General features: G+C 35.3%; 1 protein-coding gene across 1 annotated transcript in view; it reads right to left on the reverse strand.

Annotated features, from left to right (window-relative positions):
• LOC149572515 (1-phosphatidylinositol-3-phosphate 5-kinase FAB1B-like) overlaps positions 1-4,287 on the reverse strand; it is a 29,151-nt gene extending 24,864 nt beyond the window's left edge. Inside the window, exons 1-6 of the mRNA XM_089813639.1 lie at positions 4,158-4,287; positions 3,963-4,073; positions 2,546-3,390; positions 1,565-2,368; positions 1,243-1,396; positions 805-1,149 (exon numbers count right to left, since the gene is read on the reverse strand). Coding sequence (XP_089669765.1) covers positions 805-1,149; positions 1,243-1,396; positions 1,565-2,368; positions 2,546-3,156 — 1,914 coding nt within the window. The 5' untranslated portion in view covers positions 3,157-3,390; positions 3,963-4,073; positions 4,158-4,287. The remainder of the gene's footprint in view (positions 1-804; positions 1,150-1,242; positions 1,397-1,564; positions 2,369-2,545; positions 3,391-3,962; positions 4,074-4,157) is intronic.
• Between the last annotated feature and the right edge of the window lie 15,563 nt (positions 4,288-19,850).

Below are 19,850 nucleotides of genomic sequence, written 5' to 3' on the forward strand. Positions count from 1 at the left end.
TATTTTGTGGATTATGTTTCAAATGATTTACTAACATGCTGCTTGATCTCAACCAGGTACATGATGTTACTAATTCTATTCTACTTCTTGTTCTACTTGGAATTTGTGATTTAGGGCCAAAACTGGGGCGTTTACAAAAGGGGACATTACAGATTGTTAAAGACCAAGGCACACAAAACCCAGTCTACAACACGAGCAACATTCTTTTTCACTAAAATCGTGGCTAATCTTAACAGCCAATCAAATTCCAAGGAGAAGACATGTACGGTAACTGTAATAAAGTTCTACAAAATACACAAGAGTCACTCTAGTGCTTTGACTTATTCGTTATTACCCAGCAGATGCATCAATAGTAATAAAAATTGTAATCTATTAATATTAATGAATTTTAAATAAAATTATATATAAAGTTAAAGTGGCAGGGAAGTATGGCATCAGTTTATTCTCAAAATGGAAACCTGGAATCTCCTCACCAGTTGATATCTTGAAAAAACTTAGAAGAGGTGATGCTTCACTTCAAATCAAATCCCAATTAACAAAGAGTGATAATAATTGTACGCAAGGAGATGTGGGGTCCCTATCCAATTTAATCTTTTTGTTTCAGCTTTTTTACAGGTATGGCGCACAAGGAACCCTTACTCCTATAATTATTTTTGCAGATATACAAAATCCTGATTTAATATTTTCTCTCTAACAGATTTTCCTTCAAAACTTTATACATCTGCATTTAGTAATGGAAGGTACTTGTCAAATAGTCCAAAGGATATTAATATCAAATTGTGTACAGAGGTACAGAAGAGTTACCGTGCAAGCAAGTGGCTTCGGACAGCCTTCAAAGAACATCAAAGTTTTTGGTGGGTTTCTTCCTGTTTGTCCAGCACTGTCATGCTCCTCCACAAATTTGTCCACATGGAAGGACTCGCAGTGACCCACTTTAGCTGCAGTGAGATTATCAACTGAGGGAACAATCTGTGCACCAGTGCAACGAGCTATACGCTCCAGAAGAGGCCTTTTAATATTCAACACCAAAGATATTTCTTTTGCCAACAGATAGTCTTGTGCTGGACGAGATACAGTTTTCTCAACCAGCAGCACATTAGGATGATGAGCTTCTACCTTTGCTACAGTCATCTTGAGATGCTCCTTTTCCTAAAGTAGGAAAGTTGTCACAACAGAATACAGATGTACATCCACATTTATAAAGTATCAAACAAAGAAGATGAAAGAGAAGCTTAGTCTAACCTGTTGAATCAAGGTGTCAAGTGATGACAGCACATTTGAAACCCGCTGATATTCAAGAGCGCCTCCTAAAATTAGCAACCGAGGGTTCTTGTAACTTTTGGTCATCCGCCTATTTGCAACATTTTTCTTGCATACAACTCCCTTAATCACTTCACTGTCAAAAGGGTTAAAGCCAGATAAATGTTGTGGCCAAAAAAAGAAAGTTCACACTGTTGCCTGAAACATATCAGCTAAAGAGAGATAAATAATAAGGGTGCAGTTGGAAAAGAAATATTTGTTACTGGCTTCTTCAGACTATACAAAACTGTGAAGGGATAGCTACCTTTGATATGGATGACCACAGGCAAGGCACTTAACCTTCACGTATCCCCCTGGATCCATTCCTCCTCCTCCCTTACTGGTATCTGGCTTCACAAGACTTGCTGCTTGCCATGACAATGAGGTAACTATTTCCAACCAGCTCTCCTTGTTGTTCTCTTCGCCTACAGGAACATTTTCTGCCTTAAGAAGCTGTGCTACAAGAGCCCTAAAGTGTCCATCCAAGACTGCTCTCATAGCCTTCCTATGCTCCTCATTTACCCGATCCTTGCTCTTGTATTCGCTGTCCGTAAAGCTGCCTGTGGAGTGGGGCAAAGCCCAACCACCACCATCATCGTCATCGTCGTCATATACACTATTCTCTTTCTCATCTTCTTCATCTTCTGGTTCTGGAGGAATCCATATAATCCCGTTGTTCTCTATATCCATTGGCTGTTCTGACTCAGGACTTGTTGACTCAAACATAGGTGATTCATCATTACATTCATCGCCATTGTCTGTGCTCTCTGATTCTTCTCCAGATCTTTCTTGCATAACTGAAAAGTAGTTCTCTGTTCCTGGGGCACCACTCTGGGATGAATCAGGCATCTTTTCCTCAATAAACTGCTCCCCATATGTTTGGGTTTTGCTCAAGAAGTCTTGGTCCATTGGAATTTTAAAACTCAGATCTACAGAATTGGCTTTATTAAAACTGTATACAGAGGGACAACTTATAGAAGAATCCTGATAATTTTCTTCTGGCTTCCTCGAAATGTGCCACTCTGGATCCTCAAACAGTTTAGTATATCCGTCATCCTCATCCTCACTCCTGCATAACATGGGTGATGAATATACATTTCATATGTTTTGGGAGCAACAAATTCTGACTGGTACAGCTTTTTACAGGAAAACGTATTATTTTCTCTTGCCAATTCTTGAGATAACAAATCCTTACACAAACAGCATGCAGACTAGAAAGCTTTATAAAGAGAAGATAAATAGTTACCTGTTACTGGAAATTCCATAAGTACTGGAAGTAGGTCCTTCACTTTGCAGGGTGGAAACCAAATCAGTATTATTGCTTCCTTGGTCAAATCCATTAGCTTCTACCAGATTGAGATGAGTGCTGTCGGTGCTATGCTGATAAGGGACAGCTGAGTGGGGCATAATGAATCTGATGCTGCTGCTATTAGTAGTATTCCTCTTACCAGAGGATTCACTGCTAGCCAAGCTTGTACAGGAGAGCGAAGGGCTGATCCCTGGAGACAATAATTCCAACCCATCACACTTTGCAGGCATAATTTCTTGTTCCCATTGCTTGAAACAAAATATGCAAACTCTTATGTGCTCCTCGTCTTCCTGTTCATAATTTCGGCCCTGTGCAAAAGCTGCAGGGATTGTGTTCACTGTGCACCTTCCACAGAAAACCCTACCACATATCCGACAATGGTGTCTTCTATTGAATATTGTAAATGGCAAGTCACACTCATAGCAGACCCTGCAGCTTTGATCGGGCATCCAGAAAACCCTTGATGTATCAGATGTATCTGTTCTACGAGGAATCCATGATCGAAACTTATCAACTATGCAATAAAATTTGGCTTCCACAGGTCCCATCTACCATGATACAGTGCTCTCATCGTGATTTCACAGAATCTCCATCAGTTTTGCTTCATTTACTCAGAAGTCTATCCGTGCAACTAAGCAAGAATTCCTGTCATCTTCCGATAGCCCTGCTAACATGAAAAAGCTTACTACGATTTCCGCCAAAACTCCCGAGTCCCGACAATTATGTCCATTTTTTAATCCCGAATACTGGCTAAGATCACACAGCACCTTACCACTTTGAAACTACAATCAAAAACACGAAAACCAACTATTAGGCAACGGCTCAAATTCTGTACAGAAAATCAGTTAACCGTTCCAACTTCCACACAGAAAAATACTCAATTTTGATTGCAACACAGGCCCCCCCCCACCAACTTCTATCAGTGCAATCAACCCCAAACTCCCACCCCATTCACACAATAACTCCGAAACCCTAATACAACATGTCGAAACTGTGTTTACTTATTGCCGGCTTAAAATTCAGCACAAACATCAGTAATTTGTTCAATTTCCATAGAATTATAGTCCAAGCTCGCTCAAAGATCCCCACAATTCTATCGGTGCGCTGAACAACGAATAGCAACTACAAAAACTAACTATATAGAGCCTTAACGACTAGAATTCATAAATTCATTCAATTCGCTTGTTAAAAAAAACCCAAATTTTCATTGCAAACCATTCAAAAATATATCGACCCGTAAACATACTGAACATCCCACAACCCTAACATCCAAACATCAAAACCAGCGTCGGCTCTCTAATTTGTTCACTTCGCTATTGAAATAAATTATGAATAAAACTCGTTACCCACTCACCAAATCAGTGCACCACCGTGGCTGGAAGCCCACGAAGCCTCAATCCCCGGCGAATTCTGCTAAAACCTCACGATTGCACAGTTGAAATGCCAAAAACCCAATTTCCAACCCCTGCATCGCGTAATTTCAACTGATGCAGGTGATAACAAAACGAAAATCAACAATTATAATAACTAAAGAAGAAGCAATAATGACCGGAGATTCCAAAAGCGTTGCGACCTCAGAGCGGCTACATCTATCTCTGGATGAAGTTACAAACCCAATGTAAATCTGTGTGGGAACGAAGTTCGAGGGAATCGAACCGGACAGTCGTGGGACCTCGAATGGATGAATGAAAATCTCGTATGACTGACAAGAATCTTATATCTCCAAACAAATTTGGTATTTTTTCCTTACAGCGCAAATAAATTAAACAAAACTCCGAGTGGGATTTTTGGGATTTTTTCGCGAGGAGCCTCCGAGAGTGCCAACAAAGCCGCTTTGCTGGCAAGGAGCGTCCGAATTCCCGTGTATTGTGGTAAGTGATTGGTGGCTTAAAAGAGACGGGAAAGCATCCAAATCGTTTGCTGTCGTAATGACTTTCTGTTTGTGTGGCGGGCTGATGCAGTTGTTGGAGCTGGAGCCTGCCAGGATTACGAAACACGCGGATGTTATCTTCTGGGAAGAAATCTAAATCAAAGTAGATGGTGATTTTGATGGACTGGATCTTTTATCTGCGACTCTGTAATTGGTGGACGATTTTTTAATTTAGACAACGATATATATGTAACTCAGTTTTTACCGAGAAAAACAATTGTCTGATCTTAGCAGCGGTTGAGCATCCTAATCAGTTGTAATTTTGGGGAACAGTTTTTAATCCACTAAATAGGCTTTCATCAAAGATCTTACTTTTATTGTCAAATTAAGCTCAAGTCAATCATCAATAGAGATCTTCTTTCAAGGACTTTTTGTTATTATTAATTTAAATTTAATATTTAATAGTTGTAAATGTGACATGTATGGAGGAGGGAAAAGTTTTAATGTTTTTCAAAATGCACATGAAATGTTTATTGTAGTTATACAAGTTTTCATGATGTGCTCCTACCATCTTCTATTCAAGAATATAATTGGTTTGTCTTTAGAGTGGATATCTTATCTTTTCCTTTGGTATGTAGAGTTGATGTCATTCTACGTCTTGTCTTATATTTACATCATAAAGTATGTTATTCTGGGATTTGAGTTGAATAAGACAACTCTTTTGCTTGAATAAACTTTGTAGTTTTGGACTCTTATTGTTTATAAACTAAGATGGGTTTTTCTATGTCATGAGCACCCCCCTCACAGACGAGATTGGAGAGTTCTTTGAGCTCATAGAATTGCATCCATCTTGGGTGTGACCATTATAACAACACACGATAGCTATGACAATCTAGTGTGGTTGATTAAAGAGCCTCCCAAGCAGTCAAGGTTCAAACCTAGGCATCTTATAATTGAGTTTTGTAATGTCTAACACTAAAGTTGTATATTAATAAACTAATATTTAGCACAAATATAAAAGCATTTTTTTCAATTTCCCTTTACTTTTATAATTCAATATAAATGAAATTTTGCTATTAATACTTCACTCAAATATATTAGGAACCCAAAAAATAGTTCTTCATGAGTACACAATAACATTGAATACCAAAAATCAGATGATGAGCCTCTAATAAAAAAGGTCCTAAGAGGTAAGAAAGTGTTATCTCAAGGGAAGGTTGAGGACAAAAGCATCAAGGAGGCGGATACTGAAAGAGATATTATGGATATGGATGAGGAAAACCTGAATCAGAGCAAGACTTGGGATGAATAGGGGTATATGAAGGGAATCCTTGGAAACTCAGGTGTGATGAAAAGGGACATTAGCAATATGAAGGAATAGATACATGATATCAAGAGGGATTTTGATTAGCTAAGCAGGACTACCAGAGGTGAGAGGACTCTTGGTCAACATTTGGATAAACTCTCAAATGTTATTGGAAATGCGAAAGAAGTCAAGAATTTAATGAAGAGAGTCCCACCTCTAGAAGCGAAGAATAGAGCTATGGAACAAATGATGAAGGATATGCAGAAAAAGATGGATGTTATGGGAAACAAAATTGACAATATTAAGAATGCGATAAAGAAACATGCAGACCAGAGTTGTTCCATCTTGAAGACTATAGCGGATAACATTAAGATTTTGCTAGACAAATTGGAATAGGGGAGAATTCAAGGTTTTAAGGACATGAAAGAGGATCAAGGCCCCAGTAAACGCACAAGGGCTAATTTAAAGAAGACAAAGGTTATGGATGACAAAGAAATTGATGAATTGAAGGCCTTCGTTGTGAACATAAATATCCTTGTAGATCAGGTTGTTGATTTACTAAAGACCTTATAGTTGTCCTAATGTTGTCTTTTTGTTGTCCTTTTCTTTTCTTGTTTAATGTATTAAGGTTACTGGTCATAGTTTGTATTGTTTTTTTCTTGCTGATTCACAGTTCCTCATGGGCTTTCTTAGCTTTTTTGTTTGATACTTTGTAAAAGGTTTAGGTCCTTCAAGACTTGTTTTTACTTAATCAAAACATTGAATACCCAAAAAATACCTTCATAGGTTATATATTAATAACCCAAGTTTACGAGTGTTGCATAAATCCTATAGAACCAAGAGTTTTTTTTTCTAATACGGTCAAGTATTAAAAATCTAAAAAGGATTTGTAGAGTGTTTGAAATGGTTATGGATGTTGTGTATTTAAAATATTTTACCTTGAAAATAGTGACCAACTTTAATAGCTACACCAATAAAACATGGTCATTATCATTATCATAAATCCACATGGCTAGCATGTTGTACAATATTTTCTACTGGAAGAATTCTCTCTATAATAAGTCATGATGTCCTAGTTGGCCTACACTAATACTCTAAATCATGCAAGTTGTAAGCAATTGTTAAAAAAAAGGTGGGATTATTAGAGTTTGGGGTGGAAGGTACCTTGTGACTCTTGCTACTTATTGAGGATTAGAGTTTGGGAAGCATATCAGTAGGAACAAGTTTGAAACTTTGGAAAAGGTAAGGAAGAAGAATTGGTTTAGGAGAGGGTTATATTTGAGATGTGGTTTAACAACCCAAAAAGAGGAAGGGAAAATTCTAGAGGAAAGACATGCAAGGATGAAGAAGTTTGAATGACTAATGAGAACCAAAGAAAGGTCAAACTTAGGTGGAAGACATGTTGAGATTAGGAGCTTTAAAATTCTAAAATTTTGTCAACATAAAAAAATGTAGATGTACAACAAAAATATCTCAAAATTAGAATCTTGAGACCTATTTAACTTCTAACATGTTGGTAACCATTCAAGGTAATGATGGTAAACCATTCTTTAGGGCTTGTCTTAAGTTATTGAAGATAGGAAATGAGTTCTTGTTCCTAATGTGGAGGTGACAGAAAAGTATCAAATGATCTCACTCAAGAGGTCCCAAAATGCCCTTAATCCAACAAGGATATGTCCATTCAACAATTCAACATTAGGGTCCCTACTAGTTATAGCTTAGTTTACTACTCACAATAATGCATTAGTGTTCCTAAGACTTCTTTGATTATGATTAGGGAAGCCTAAACACTTTCCAATTGGGTTGTACACAACATGAACCAATAAAACTCCTTGATTTATTTAGTTACCCTTACTATTTAGGCTTGATTTAAGGGTTTGAATGGCAATATGGGCTCCACATTTACCCTAGACTACTAATTGAGCCAATTCCTACTCTCTTAGTGTTGAAAACAATTGGTGAATTATGTATTGTCTTTGATGTTACACAAAATGTCATATCTTTGTCTGTCAATGTATGTCGAGCTCACTCGGGTGATGAAGACAATTTCTTATGTCTACTGAGCATTCCAGAGTTTGCCAAGTTCAGAAGACAATGTCTACTGAGTTCACTCAGGCGACAAAGAGAAGTTTGCAAAAGATTGAGTGTTAACCAAGCTCATTCGGTTCATGAAGGAAAAGATGGATGGAACTAGTATTAACCAAGCTCACTCAGTTACCAAAGTAACTTTGTGAAAATGCAGTGTTAACCAAGTTCACTTGGTTAACACAAGAAAATCAGTTATGAGTTAGTGTCTAGCGAGCAAGGTCGGCTAATGAAGGGTTTTCTTATTTTGGCATATTGAGTTCAATAGATTTGTTTGTTGGTTCTAGTCAACTAAGGAGATGAATATTAATTATTCTAAGTTGTATTCAAGCCAACTTGACAATGTCTATGATATAAATATAAGGTCAAGTTGAGGATTGAATGTGTGCAAGTGGATGGAAACATAGAAGATGCTAAGGGGAAGAAAATTAGAAGGATAAGAAAAATATCCTTGTGGAGTTGCAAAGATACATTCAATAAAAAAGGATCAAGTATACAAGCCAGAGTTGAGATCTATAATCAGTAATTCAGTTGCATTAGAAATTAGGTCATCTCATTGTTACTCTCTAACCATTGTAGCAATGATCTAAATCTCTTAACAAAGTTGGCTCAACAACTTTTTGTAAATCCTCTATCAAGGTGGCATTTCTAGATTGAAGTGTCTAAAGACCTCTAACAAGGACACTCCTAATAGGGTAATTAAATCTTGAATAGGGTCTCACCTAACAGTGTGTTTTGTAACCTTTAATAGGGTTGGCTCCTAACAGGGCTCACTTCACAAGAGTGGAAATCAATAACTGGTTGCAATTGGTGGTCTTTCCCAAATTGAGTTTCCACGTTAAATCTTGGTGTCACCTATGTTCATGATATTTCTTTTATATGTACACAACTAAGTTAAGTAAGGTTAATCACATAAAATATCATAAGATTTACATGTTAAGCATTTACTAAGTTACTTTTGGAAATATAAGAGTAACTAAGAGGCGAGGGGTAAATTAGTTACTACAAAAATAAATCCTAGATCACTTAGATGTCAATACAAAATTTTGATTAAATTGTATTCTGTTGTAACTTGACAAACAAGCATGCACTCAGTTTAGAATAGCAAATATTGTAACTTAGTAATAACTGAAACAACAACAATAACTTGGAAAATGCAAATCATAAGATTTTTTATGTGATTAGCCTTATTTAACTTAGTTGCATGCACATAAAAGAAATAACATGAATAGAAGTGACACCAAGATTTAATGTGGAAACCCAATTTGGGAAAAACCACCAATTGTAACTAGTTACTTATTTTCACTCTTCTGAAGTGAGCCCTGTTAGGAGCCAACCCTGTTTAACTTGGCAATATGACCAATCAATCAAATAAGGTGAGATATGTGGTTGTCATTTATGGAAACATATGTTTTGCAGTTTAGTCATGATTATTTGTGAAGGAAAATTGTCTAAGTATTGGACAATGTTATAGTAGCATGACAAGATTTGTTGATAGCAAAATATTCCCTTGGAATATTATCTTGCACAATTAACCCTAGATGCATGATGTCATCTTGATGATGCATACCAGTATGCATGTTCGTACAAGTAACCTAGTTCAATTTATGGAGGAAATACTAATGCAATTATTTCACAGTGTAGAACAGAGCATGTCAGTAAACTATGTTGAATGATTTGAAGAATTCTTTTAATTATCAAATCTTGATGATCTGACTCTAAGAATGATATGTGAGCCGACTAAGGAAGAATTTATTAATACGTTTGATATAAGTAAAGAACTTCAAATTGTGAAGTTAAAATGGAATGAGATGAGATACTATGTGATGTGAAGTAATGTTATGTGATGTGAGATATGATGCAAATTGATATATGTGCAATTTCCCCTTGTATGAAGAACCAACAATCAAAGGAAGTGTGAAGTACAACAAGTGATCCAGTGTTGTATGTATATCTATTCTCTTGAAGAACTCAATTGTATAGTTGCATGTTAGGGTAGTGGGCTCTTCTTGCACACATTTGTATGTGATCCACCAACTCCTAATAGAGTTGAAGCAACTCCTAACATGGTTGAGGCTTCTAACAAGGCCTAGTCTCCTAACTGGGACTCAAGAAACTATACATTCTTCATAGACTCCTAATAGGGTCAATATCCTTAATCAAATTCTTATATATAGTGAATCATCTTCTGGGTTTCATCCCCATCGGGGTTTTCCCTTGGCCAGGGTTTCCCTAGTTAACAAAATATGGTGTTCTGAGCTCTCTTTGTGTATGGTTGTTTATATTGTTCAACATTATTGGTTTACTTCCTTATGCATGTATTAAAGTAATTAATAATACCTAGTTGTGGGCAAAGAGATTGAAAATACTGATTCAACCCCCCCCCCCCCCCCCCCCCCCCCCCCCCTCCCTCAATATTATCTATTTCTAACAATTGGTATCAAAGCCTACTTATTCAGAAGAGGCTTTACAGATTGAATAAGATCCCTATGGATATAGAATAGTTGAAGAAGAATCTTGAAGAAGTTCTTGAACAAATTGATCTCCTTACTGATGAAAGAGATGGCCTAAAAGATAGATATAAAGATGCAAAAGCTTACATTGGTGAACTAAAGGACAAGATATATGACTTGAAGCAAAAAGGACCTAGTGAGCAAACCAGTGATGATGATATTGAAGATCTAAAGAAAGAAAATGAGATCTTGAAACATGAGTTAAAAATAGTTGAACTCCAGGTAAGTCTTAAGAAAAATGGAGGAAAGAATGACTCTAAAATAAAAGCTAAAAATGTAGATCTAAGATCCCAGTTAAGAAAAGTAACATCTAAATTGGAATCTATCAAGTTAGAGCATGCAATATTAGAAAAATACAACACTACTATGAAAGGTGAATTGGTGCAAACCAAATAGCAACTTGAGAAATTATATATCAACAGTGAAAAGATCAAAGAACAAATATTTGTACAAAGACCTAGTTATGAGAAGACTAGACTTGGATTCCTCCTTGAACAATCCACCAAGAAATCTATTGAGAGAAAAGAACATGATACTCCTAAAGTCAAAAAGGATCTAAACATAAGAAAAATAGATGATACATCTAAAGAGAATGTTACTCACTCTGATAAATCTAAAGAATGTTATCAAGATGAGGATAATAGAAGAAAGGAATCTCATGCCAGGTGTAATGAACTTGAACACACTCGAGACAATTGCAAAGGTAAGTCCTTTAAACCGATTTCAATTTGTTATTGTCATAATTGTTATGGATATGGACATTATGCAGTAGATTTTAAGAAACCTAAATTTGCTAATGATAATGCAAATAGTAGAATGTTTAGGAGCACTAACCATGTAGGCAACAGAAGAAGATCTCACAGCAATGAAAGTGGAGAAAGAAGACAAATTGTTTGTTACAGATGCACCTAACAACCAGAATAATGACCAAAGAAGGAATGTACTGATATGTCAACTATGTAATAACTTTGGACACATAGTAAAGTTTTGCAGAATGGATAGAAGAAACCTTAACAGGAATCAAAAATACATAAGGAACAACAGAAGAAATGATGACAGTCTGAAGGAAGAAATGAAGGAGCTGATAGAAGAATTTAAGGAAATATTTGTAAAGGCAAAAGAAACTAGAAGTTCTCTTACAATTTAGGAAGAAGCACATCCTAATGTACTTGATAAGACAGTAAAGTCACTTATTGTTTGTGACCCAACCTATTGGCATTGAGCATTCTCAGTAAAATAGTGTGTCAGTTAATAATAATTGATGTTAGAGAAATATCACAAGTTGCGTAGTTAGCAGTATATACTAGACATTGAGAGGAGTCTACAGTGAAGTGTGCATTGCTTAATATGACCAGTATAAGGTTATGTAAGAAAAATAACCTCTCTATTATACAAAGACAATACTTTAAACTGGTGGCAGATACACATTTAATGTGAAGTATAGATTGCAAAAGATTTAAAGGACACAAATTGATTTATGAACATCATTTGTTTGTGTGAAATCTTAAGTGCAAGATTAAAGAGAGATTTGAAGAATTTTGGAGATACGTGAGATCGCTAAAAACCCTAAAATGTGAAATTAAGGTATTTTTTGAATTTGTTGAGCATATTTTCAAAAATGGCAAGACAAGAAGTGTTTAATATCAGTAATACACCTAGATATAACTTCAAGAAACACCCATTTGTTTCTCTGCTTGATGAACCCATTGGAGCATTTTTGCAAGTACCAAAAAATGTTCTTCATGTCAAGGACATCAAAGGTTATATTCACTATAAAATAGAAAGCATAGGAGTTACTGAGATTCATAAGGAATTGGAGAAAATGTGCAACAATGATTTGTCATTGAAACCATAATAGGCATAGCTAGAACAACGTAACCTAGTTAAGCACATGTTCTACATGGACTTTGATAACCACGAATGGACAAGAATCATTTTGAGTAGAGTTCATGATGACCTTCTATGGTTGGAGATTCAATCATATGCAACAATAATGACCTAATTCACAGGTTCACAAGTTTGAGCAATGAAGGATGCAATCTTGTGAACATAAAAAATGTGTGCAGATTAGTTGAAACAAATCTCAACACAAGTTTTGATGGTAGAAACATGAAGATCAACACCATTCAAGAGGGTGGAGTGAGACTTATCAGTAAAATTTTGGGATATAAGTTCAACTATGGATCTAGGATAGATTTAGTTCCTACTAAATTTCTGCATGCAACTTATGTGATGGTAGTAAAGAGTGAAAAGGTTAATCTATGTGATATTATCCAAACTTAATTGTTGGATAACATATAAAAAATCAAGAAATCTAAGGAGTGTAGTCTTTAGGTTTGAATCCCTATTGACTCATATATTCTTCTACGCAACAAAGAAGTTTCTTGGTATTTCAAATTGGGATGGAAGTGAGTGCGTAATGCAAACTATCACTCATGCATACAAAACTAAACCAGAAACAGTTAGAGATAATGATATTGACAGAATGATGAAATCATTCCAAGCTGAAATGAAGTAAAGGCATAAGATACCTCCTACGTTGGTAGAAAAATATAAGGATGGACTATGTTTTTGGTAGAAACACATTTCACATGCATAGAGGTAGTAGTTCCTTGAGTAAAGTTCATTGAACCTATGGGTTATGAAATAATTGATGAACATTTTGAAGGATATGCATAGACAAGTCTACTCTCTGAAGTTGATTCTGAATGCCCTAGATGGGGGACATATACTGAGAAGATGAGAGAAGTCAAAACAAATCAAATAGTCATGGACTCTAAGAAGAAGGCAGAACAAGTAATTGATTCTATCTTAAAGGAATCATGGATGTTAAGAAAGGAATTTGAAGAGGTGAAAGGGATAGCCTTGGAAATGAAGGCCAGTGGTCAATCTGAACTATTGACCCCTACACCTATTACAGTGGCTAGACCTACTTGGTCACAGTTGCACAGACAAGTGTGTAAGCACCTACAATGCCATATGTAGTAGTTGCATAGTAGCAACCTCTGAGGAATCCAAAGAAAATAGAGGAAGCATCAGCACCAAGGAAGTCCACAAGGCTTGAGAAAACCAAACCCCCTCATGAGAAGAGAGTCAAGCAAACTACAAGTGGACCAAGTAAGAGGAGAAGAACCTTGCAAATTAGTTCCTTTGAATCTAATGAAGAGACTGATGATAGATGAGTAGAACCAGTAGTTCAGGAACTGAAGACTTTAGCAGGAAGAAAAGGATGGAAACCAAAGGTAGAAAACCTTAACATGCAAATTATTAATGACAATAATTTTGTGCAATTGAATAAGTATTATGACTTGTATAATAATATGGATAGAAGACAGCTAGAGAATGATGTAGTTAGAAATATGATCCTAAAAGATAAAAGGTTTGATAGCATAAGAGGTCAAATACCTCAAGATTTGTACAATAGACTAAGAAATAGGAAAAGTAGACTAATTGAGGAAGATAAGAAAATAAGGATAAATATGGTAAAAAAGTTATGTATAGTAAATAATGAGGAAGAGATAACGAGAATTCTGAAAGGAATAGCACCATTGTTGAGAAATAAGAAGAGATCCATTCTTCTTATGGGAGGAAATTATGAAGAAGTGAATATGGAAACTCAAAAGGCTATAGTTACATACATGTCTACTACACCTAAGGAGATTGAGAAGAGTGCACAGACAAAGGAGACAAGCCCTACTATGGTAACAGTCAGTCCACCTCACAAGTATGAGCAACCAACTGAAACTTCAATTCCAAGTGATTCATCACACATTACCATTGGAAGTGAATCTATGCAAGTAGATAACACCAATGTGACAGTGGATAGAACTGAAAACCCATATAAAGATTTTGGCTCTAGCATTGTTGGCAATATTGTTGATTACAACAGCACATCTGATGAGGAAAAAGAACATGAGCAAAAGAAAGAAGATGCACCTTCTACAAAGAAAATTGAATCTAGCACTGAAGTAGCTATTACAAGTGTGCCTACAGCCATAGAAGCAGTAAAACCATCTACACCACCTACACAAGCAATAGTGGTCACTACAACAGTAGTATAGTCAGATGAAGATGAGGCACACAACCTTATATCTTCTTTAAGTAAACTCCTTCAAAAGAAGAAAATAGTCAAGTCAATTTATAAGACTTTCACCTTAGTTTTGGATAGATTGGAGAAGATAATAAGTTCTATTGATACACCTGTAGACATTCAACAGAGAGCAACAATTTTGTGCAAAACCTTTGATAATGAGTTTACAATGCTTACCAATGAGGCTACAATTCAAGCACAAACTGAGCATGATGGTAAAATTCTTAACAATATGTGTACAAATATAAGAAATGATATAGACGCATTAAATGTATGCATTAAGGCATTAAGGCAGAGTATGGAGGAAGGGAAGTAGATATATGCTAAGTGCAACATGGCATACCTTCACCTTCATAGTTTTGATGAACAAATCAAAGAAAAGTTAACTGAGCTTCAGACAGTCACTGATAACTTTCTAAAATAGAATCATAAGTTAGAAACCTTTGAGCATACAATGCAAGTAATTCATTAGAGCATCTGGGATATACAAGTAGAAAAGGAGAAAGCTCTAAAAATATCTACTCTTTTGAGGGACCATTTATCCCCATAGATTACATTGTTACAAAATTAGTTGGAGGAATGCTTAGTAGCCAAGACCTCATATGACAAGTTTGTGGCTACAGATTTGAATGCAACAGAGTTAGCCACATATGCTCTATGTGCACTAATTAGTGTGTCAAATGCACTAAAAGAAAGTTGGAAGAAACATCTTGTGTAGTTGAAGACTAACTTTAGTGATTTTTTTTCTAGATTTTGATGTAGCTTTCAGATTTTGATAGGTTTTTCTTTTTTTTTGACACCTTTGTCATTGATGTCAAAGGGGGAGAAATAAGGAAAATTGTAATTGTATGTTATATAGTTGCACTCTAACATATAGTAGTAAGCTTTGCCTTAAGCAAACCTTGTAATAAGAGTTATAAGGGATGTAATCTTTTCAAAACATGAATATAATTCTTTTTTACTATGTTATGTGTGGTTATTTACTTTGATTGGTATGATAACATTTTTGGGACTTAGCCAATTTTCCCAAAATATTGCCATTAATGCCAAAGGGGGAGATTGTTGGCAATATGATCAATCAATCAAATAAGGTGAGATATGTGGTTGTCATTTATGGCAACATATGTTTTGTAGTTTAGTTATGATAATTTATGAAGGAAAATTGTCTAAGTATTGGACAATGTTAAAAACAACATGACAAGATTTGTTGATAGTGGAATATTCCCTTGGAGTATTATCTTGATCAATTAAACCTAGATGCATGAAGTCATATTGATGATGCATACCAGTGCGCATGTCCATATGAGCAACCTAGTTCAAGTTATGGAGGAAATATTGATGCAATTATTTCACAGTGTAGAATAGAGCATGTTAGTAAATTGTGTTGAATGACTTGAAGAATTGTTTTAATTATCAAATCTTGATGATCCAACTCTAAGGATGATATGTGAGCCAACTAAGGAATAATTTATTAATATGTTTAATATAAGTAAAAAACTTCAAATTGAAAAGTTAAAATGGAATGCGATGAGATACTATGTGATGCGAAGTAATGTTATGTGATGCGAGATATGATGGAAATTGATATATGTGTAGTTACCCCTTGTATGAAAAACTGACAATCAAAGGAATTGTAAAGTACAACAAGTGATCTAGTATTGTATGTATATCTATTCTCTTGAAGAATTCAATTGTATAGTTGCATGTTAGGGTAGTGGGATCTTCTTGCACACATTTGTATGTGATCCACCAACTCCTAATAGGGTTGAGGCTTCTAATAAGGCCTAGTCTCCTAACAGGGACTCGAGACACTATACATTTTTCATAGACTCCTAACAAGGTCAATATCCTTAACTGGATTCTTATATATAGTGAATCACCTTGTGGGTTTCATCCCCACTGGGGTTTTCCCTTGGCCATGGTTTCCCTAGTTAACAAAATATGGTGTTATGAGCTCTCTTTGTGTATGGTTGTTTATACTATTCAACATTATTGGTTGACTTCCTTATGCATGTATTAAATATATTAATAATATCTAGTTGTGGGGCAAGAGATTGAAAATACTGATTCACACCCCCCCCCCCTCCCTAGTATTATCTATTTCTAATAGTTTAAGGTTACAAAACACACTGCTAGGTGTGCCCTTGTTAGAGGATTTAATCACCCTATTAGGAGTGGCCTTGTCAAAGGTCTTTAGACACTTCAAATAGAAATGCCACCTTGTTCGAGGATTTACAAATAGTTGTTAAGACAACTCGATTAAGAGATCTAAATCAATGCTACAATGGTTAGAAAGTAACAATGAGATGACCTAATTTCTGATGCAACTGAATTGTTGATTACAAATCTCAATTCTAGCTTGAATACTTGATCCTTCCTAATTGAATGTATCTTTGCAACTCAATAAGGATATTCTATTTATCCTTCTAATTTTCTTCCTCTAAGCATCATAAAATATTCTATTCTCTTCCTTACATTCAATCCTCAAATTAACCTTATATTTATATCTTACACATTGTTAAGTCAGCTTGAATACAAATTAGAATACTTAATATTCATCTCCTCAGTCGGCTAGAACCAAGAAACTAAATCAATTGATCTCAATATGCACAAATAAGAAAATACTTCGTTAGCTGACCATGCTTAGTAGACACTAACTCAAAAATTCAATTTTCTTGTGTTAACTGAGTGAACTCAGTTACACTGCATATTCACAAAGTTCCTTTGGTAAACAAGTGACCTTAGTCAACATTGGTTCCATCCAACATTTTCTTCATTAACTAACTAAGCTTGGTTAACACTCAACTTTTACAAACTTTCCTTTGACAATTGAGTAAACTCAGTAGACATTGTCTTCAGAACTAGGCAAACTCTAGAATGCTTGGTAGACACAGGAAATTATCTTCATCACCCGAGTGAGCTTGACATACACTGTCTAGCAATGATATGATATTTTGTGTAACATCAAAGACAATACACAATTGATCAATTATTTTCAACAATCTCCCGCTTTGGCATTGATGGCGACACAACATGTCATAACACAATAAAATTTTTAGAGCAAGAATAAAGTAAGGAACAAATCCTTAGTTTTATTATGATTCTCATCCATGAGAACTCCCTTTATTAGTGTGAACTCCCTCTACCTTTATTTTCTCCCTCTATCAACTCTGTCTTCAACATCTTCTTCTAATATCTCTAAAGTAATAAAATTTATGTGAGATATGACAGTGAGAAAACTTCTCCCTCTTTGACATCTCATGTCAAAGACAATATTTAGTGAATATCAATGTAGCTCATGTACTAATTCATTTGCAATGTACCTTATCAATACTACATCAATTGAATGATGTTCAACATGCTCTGGTTGATGCATCATTAAACTTCATTTAGTGAGCTTCAAATAGGGGAATGACCCATAACTTACCTCTTAGATACAAAAATGCATCCTTAGGTAATGGCTTGGTGAATGTATCTGCAATTTTCTCTTTAGTATTCACATATTCCAATCTTACCTCTTTATCTTGTGCCAAATCTCTCAAAATTGATATTCTATAGCAATGTGCTTGGTTTTGGTATGCATCACAAGATTCTTGGATATATTAATTGCATTGGTGTTATCACAGAAGTTAACCATTGGATCCTTGGTCTCTATCTTCATACTTGCCAACAGTTGCTTAAACTAAACAACATTAGAACAATTAATTGTTATTGACACATATTCCACTTCTATTGTGGGCTGATAAATAAAATTCTACTTCTTGCTTGTCCAAGATACTAGTCTTTTACCAAGAAAGAATGCACCACCACTTGCATTTTTTTGTCATCAACACTTCTTGCCCAATCAACATCTATGAATTCTTTCAAATCCAAATTGCCTCCTTTTTTGTACCATAATCCATAGTCTTTAGTACCTTTTAGATATCTCATGATTATCTTGATTTCCATCATGTGATTTTCTTTGGGATTTGTTGAGAATCTTGCAACCATACCAACTATTAATGCAATATCAAACCTTGTGTGCACTACATACTACAATTTTCCAATCATTGATATGTATGTGGTTTGATCTACCTCTTTGGAATCATCATTTTTGGAAAGCTTATGTCTAGTAGACATAGGTGTTCCAATAGGTTTTGAGTCTTCCATTCCAAACTTCTTTAGTATCTCCTTGATATATTTGGACTGAGTAATATAGATGCGATCTTACTTCTGCTAAATCTGCAATCCAACAAAGAATTTTATCTCTCCAAACATGGACATCTCAAATTCTTTACTTTTCTCTATTGAAAATGCCTTGCATAAGTCATTGTTTCCTGTAAGTAAAGTGTCATCCACAAATATTTATCCCAATACAATCTTCTTGTTTGGTCCTTCTTTGATATACAAACCACTATTATGATTTATTCTTTGAAAACCAATCTTTATCAAGTAGTTATGAAGTCTTTCATACCAATCTCTAGGAGCTTGCTTGATACCATACAATGCTTTGTGTAATTTGCAAACCATATCCCTTTTTCTAGGATCTACAAAACCTTCAAATTATTCAATTTAGACTTCCTCATCAAGAATTCCATTCAAGAATGTATATTTGACATCAATTTGATAAACTTTAAATCCTATGTATGATGCATATGCTAGTAAAGTTCCAACACCTTCTAATCTTGCAACAAGAGAAAAAGTTTCACCATAATCAATACCTTCTTCTTGAGAATAACCTTTAAAAACTAACCTTGATTTATTTCTTGAAACTTCTCCATCTTCATTTAGCTTATTTCTAAATACCCACTTTGTGCCAATTACATTTTTTATCCTTTGTTCTAGGAACAAGAGTCCAAGTCTTATTCTTCTCTATCTATTCCATTTCTTCATTCATAGATTCAATCCAAATTTCATTATCCAAAGAATCTTTAACAATTCTAGGTTCAAATTCAACAAGCAAACATGTACCTTTCGATTTTATTTTTTATCATTGTTTCATCTAACTTGTCTCCAATGATCTAATTAGGTGCATGGCGCCTTCTGACATATCTTTTTAACACAGGTACTTTAGATTTAGAACATGTTCCATTAACCTCTTCATGATCTTCTATATCAAGCTTGGGTGCCACTATCTATGACTCAGGTCCATCTGACTTGGTTTGATCAAGCACTAGCTTGGTAACATTTGACTATGACTCGCATCCTTCAGACTATGACTCAGGTTGCACTGGATGCAACTCTTTAGCTTTTGGAGATTTGGGGACTCAGGAGGTGAGGCCTCCTAACTTCCAAATAGATTTGGCACTATATTAGGTTCATAATAAAAAAAAATTATGTAATCCTTAGGCTCTTTGTTTCTTTCCTCTTCACTCTTTTCTACAAATTTATCAATTCTC

This window comes from Cupressus sempervirens, chromosome 2 (genome assembly GCF_028749045.1).
Source record: "Cupressus sempervirens isolate cs-2001-9-10 chromosome 2, ASM2874904v1, whole genome shotgun sequence".
In the NCBI taxonomy this organism is placed as follows: domain Eukaryota; kingdom Viridiplantae; phylum Streptophyta; class Pinopsida; order Cupressales; family Cupressaceae; genus Cupressus; species Cupressus sempervirens.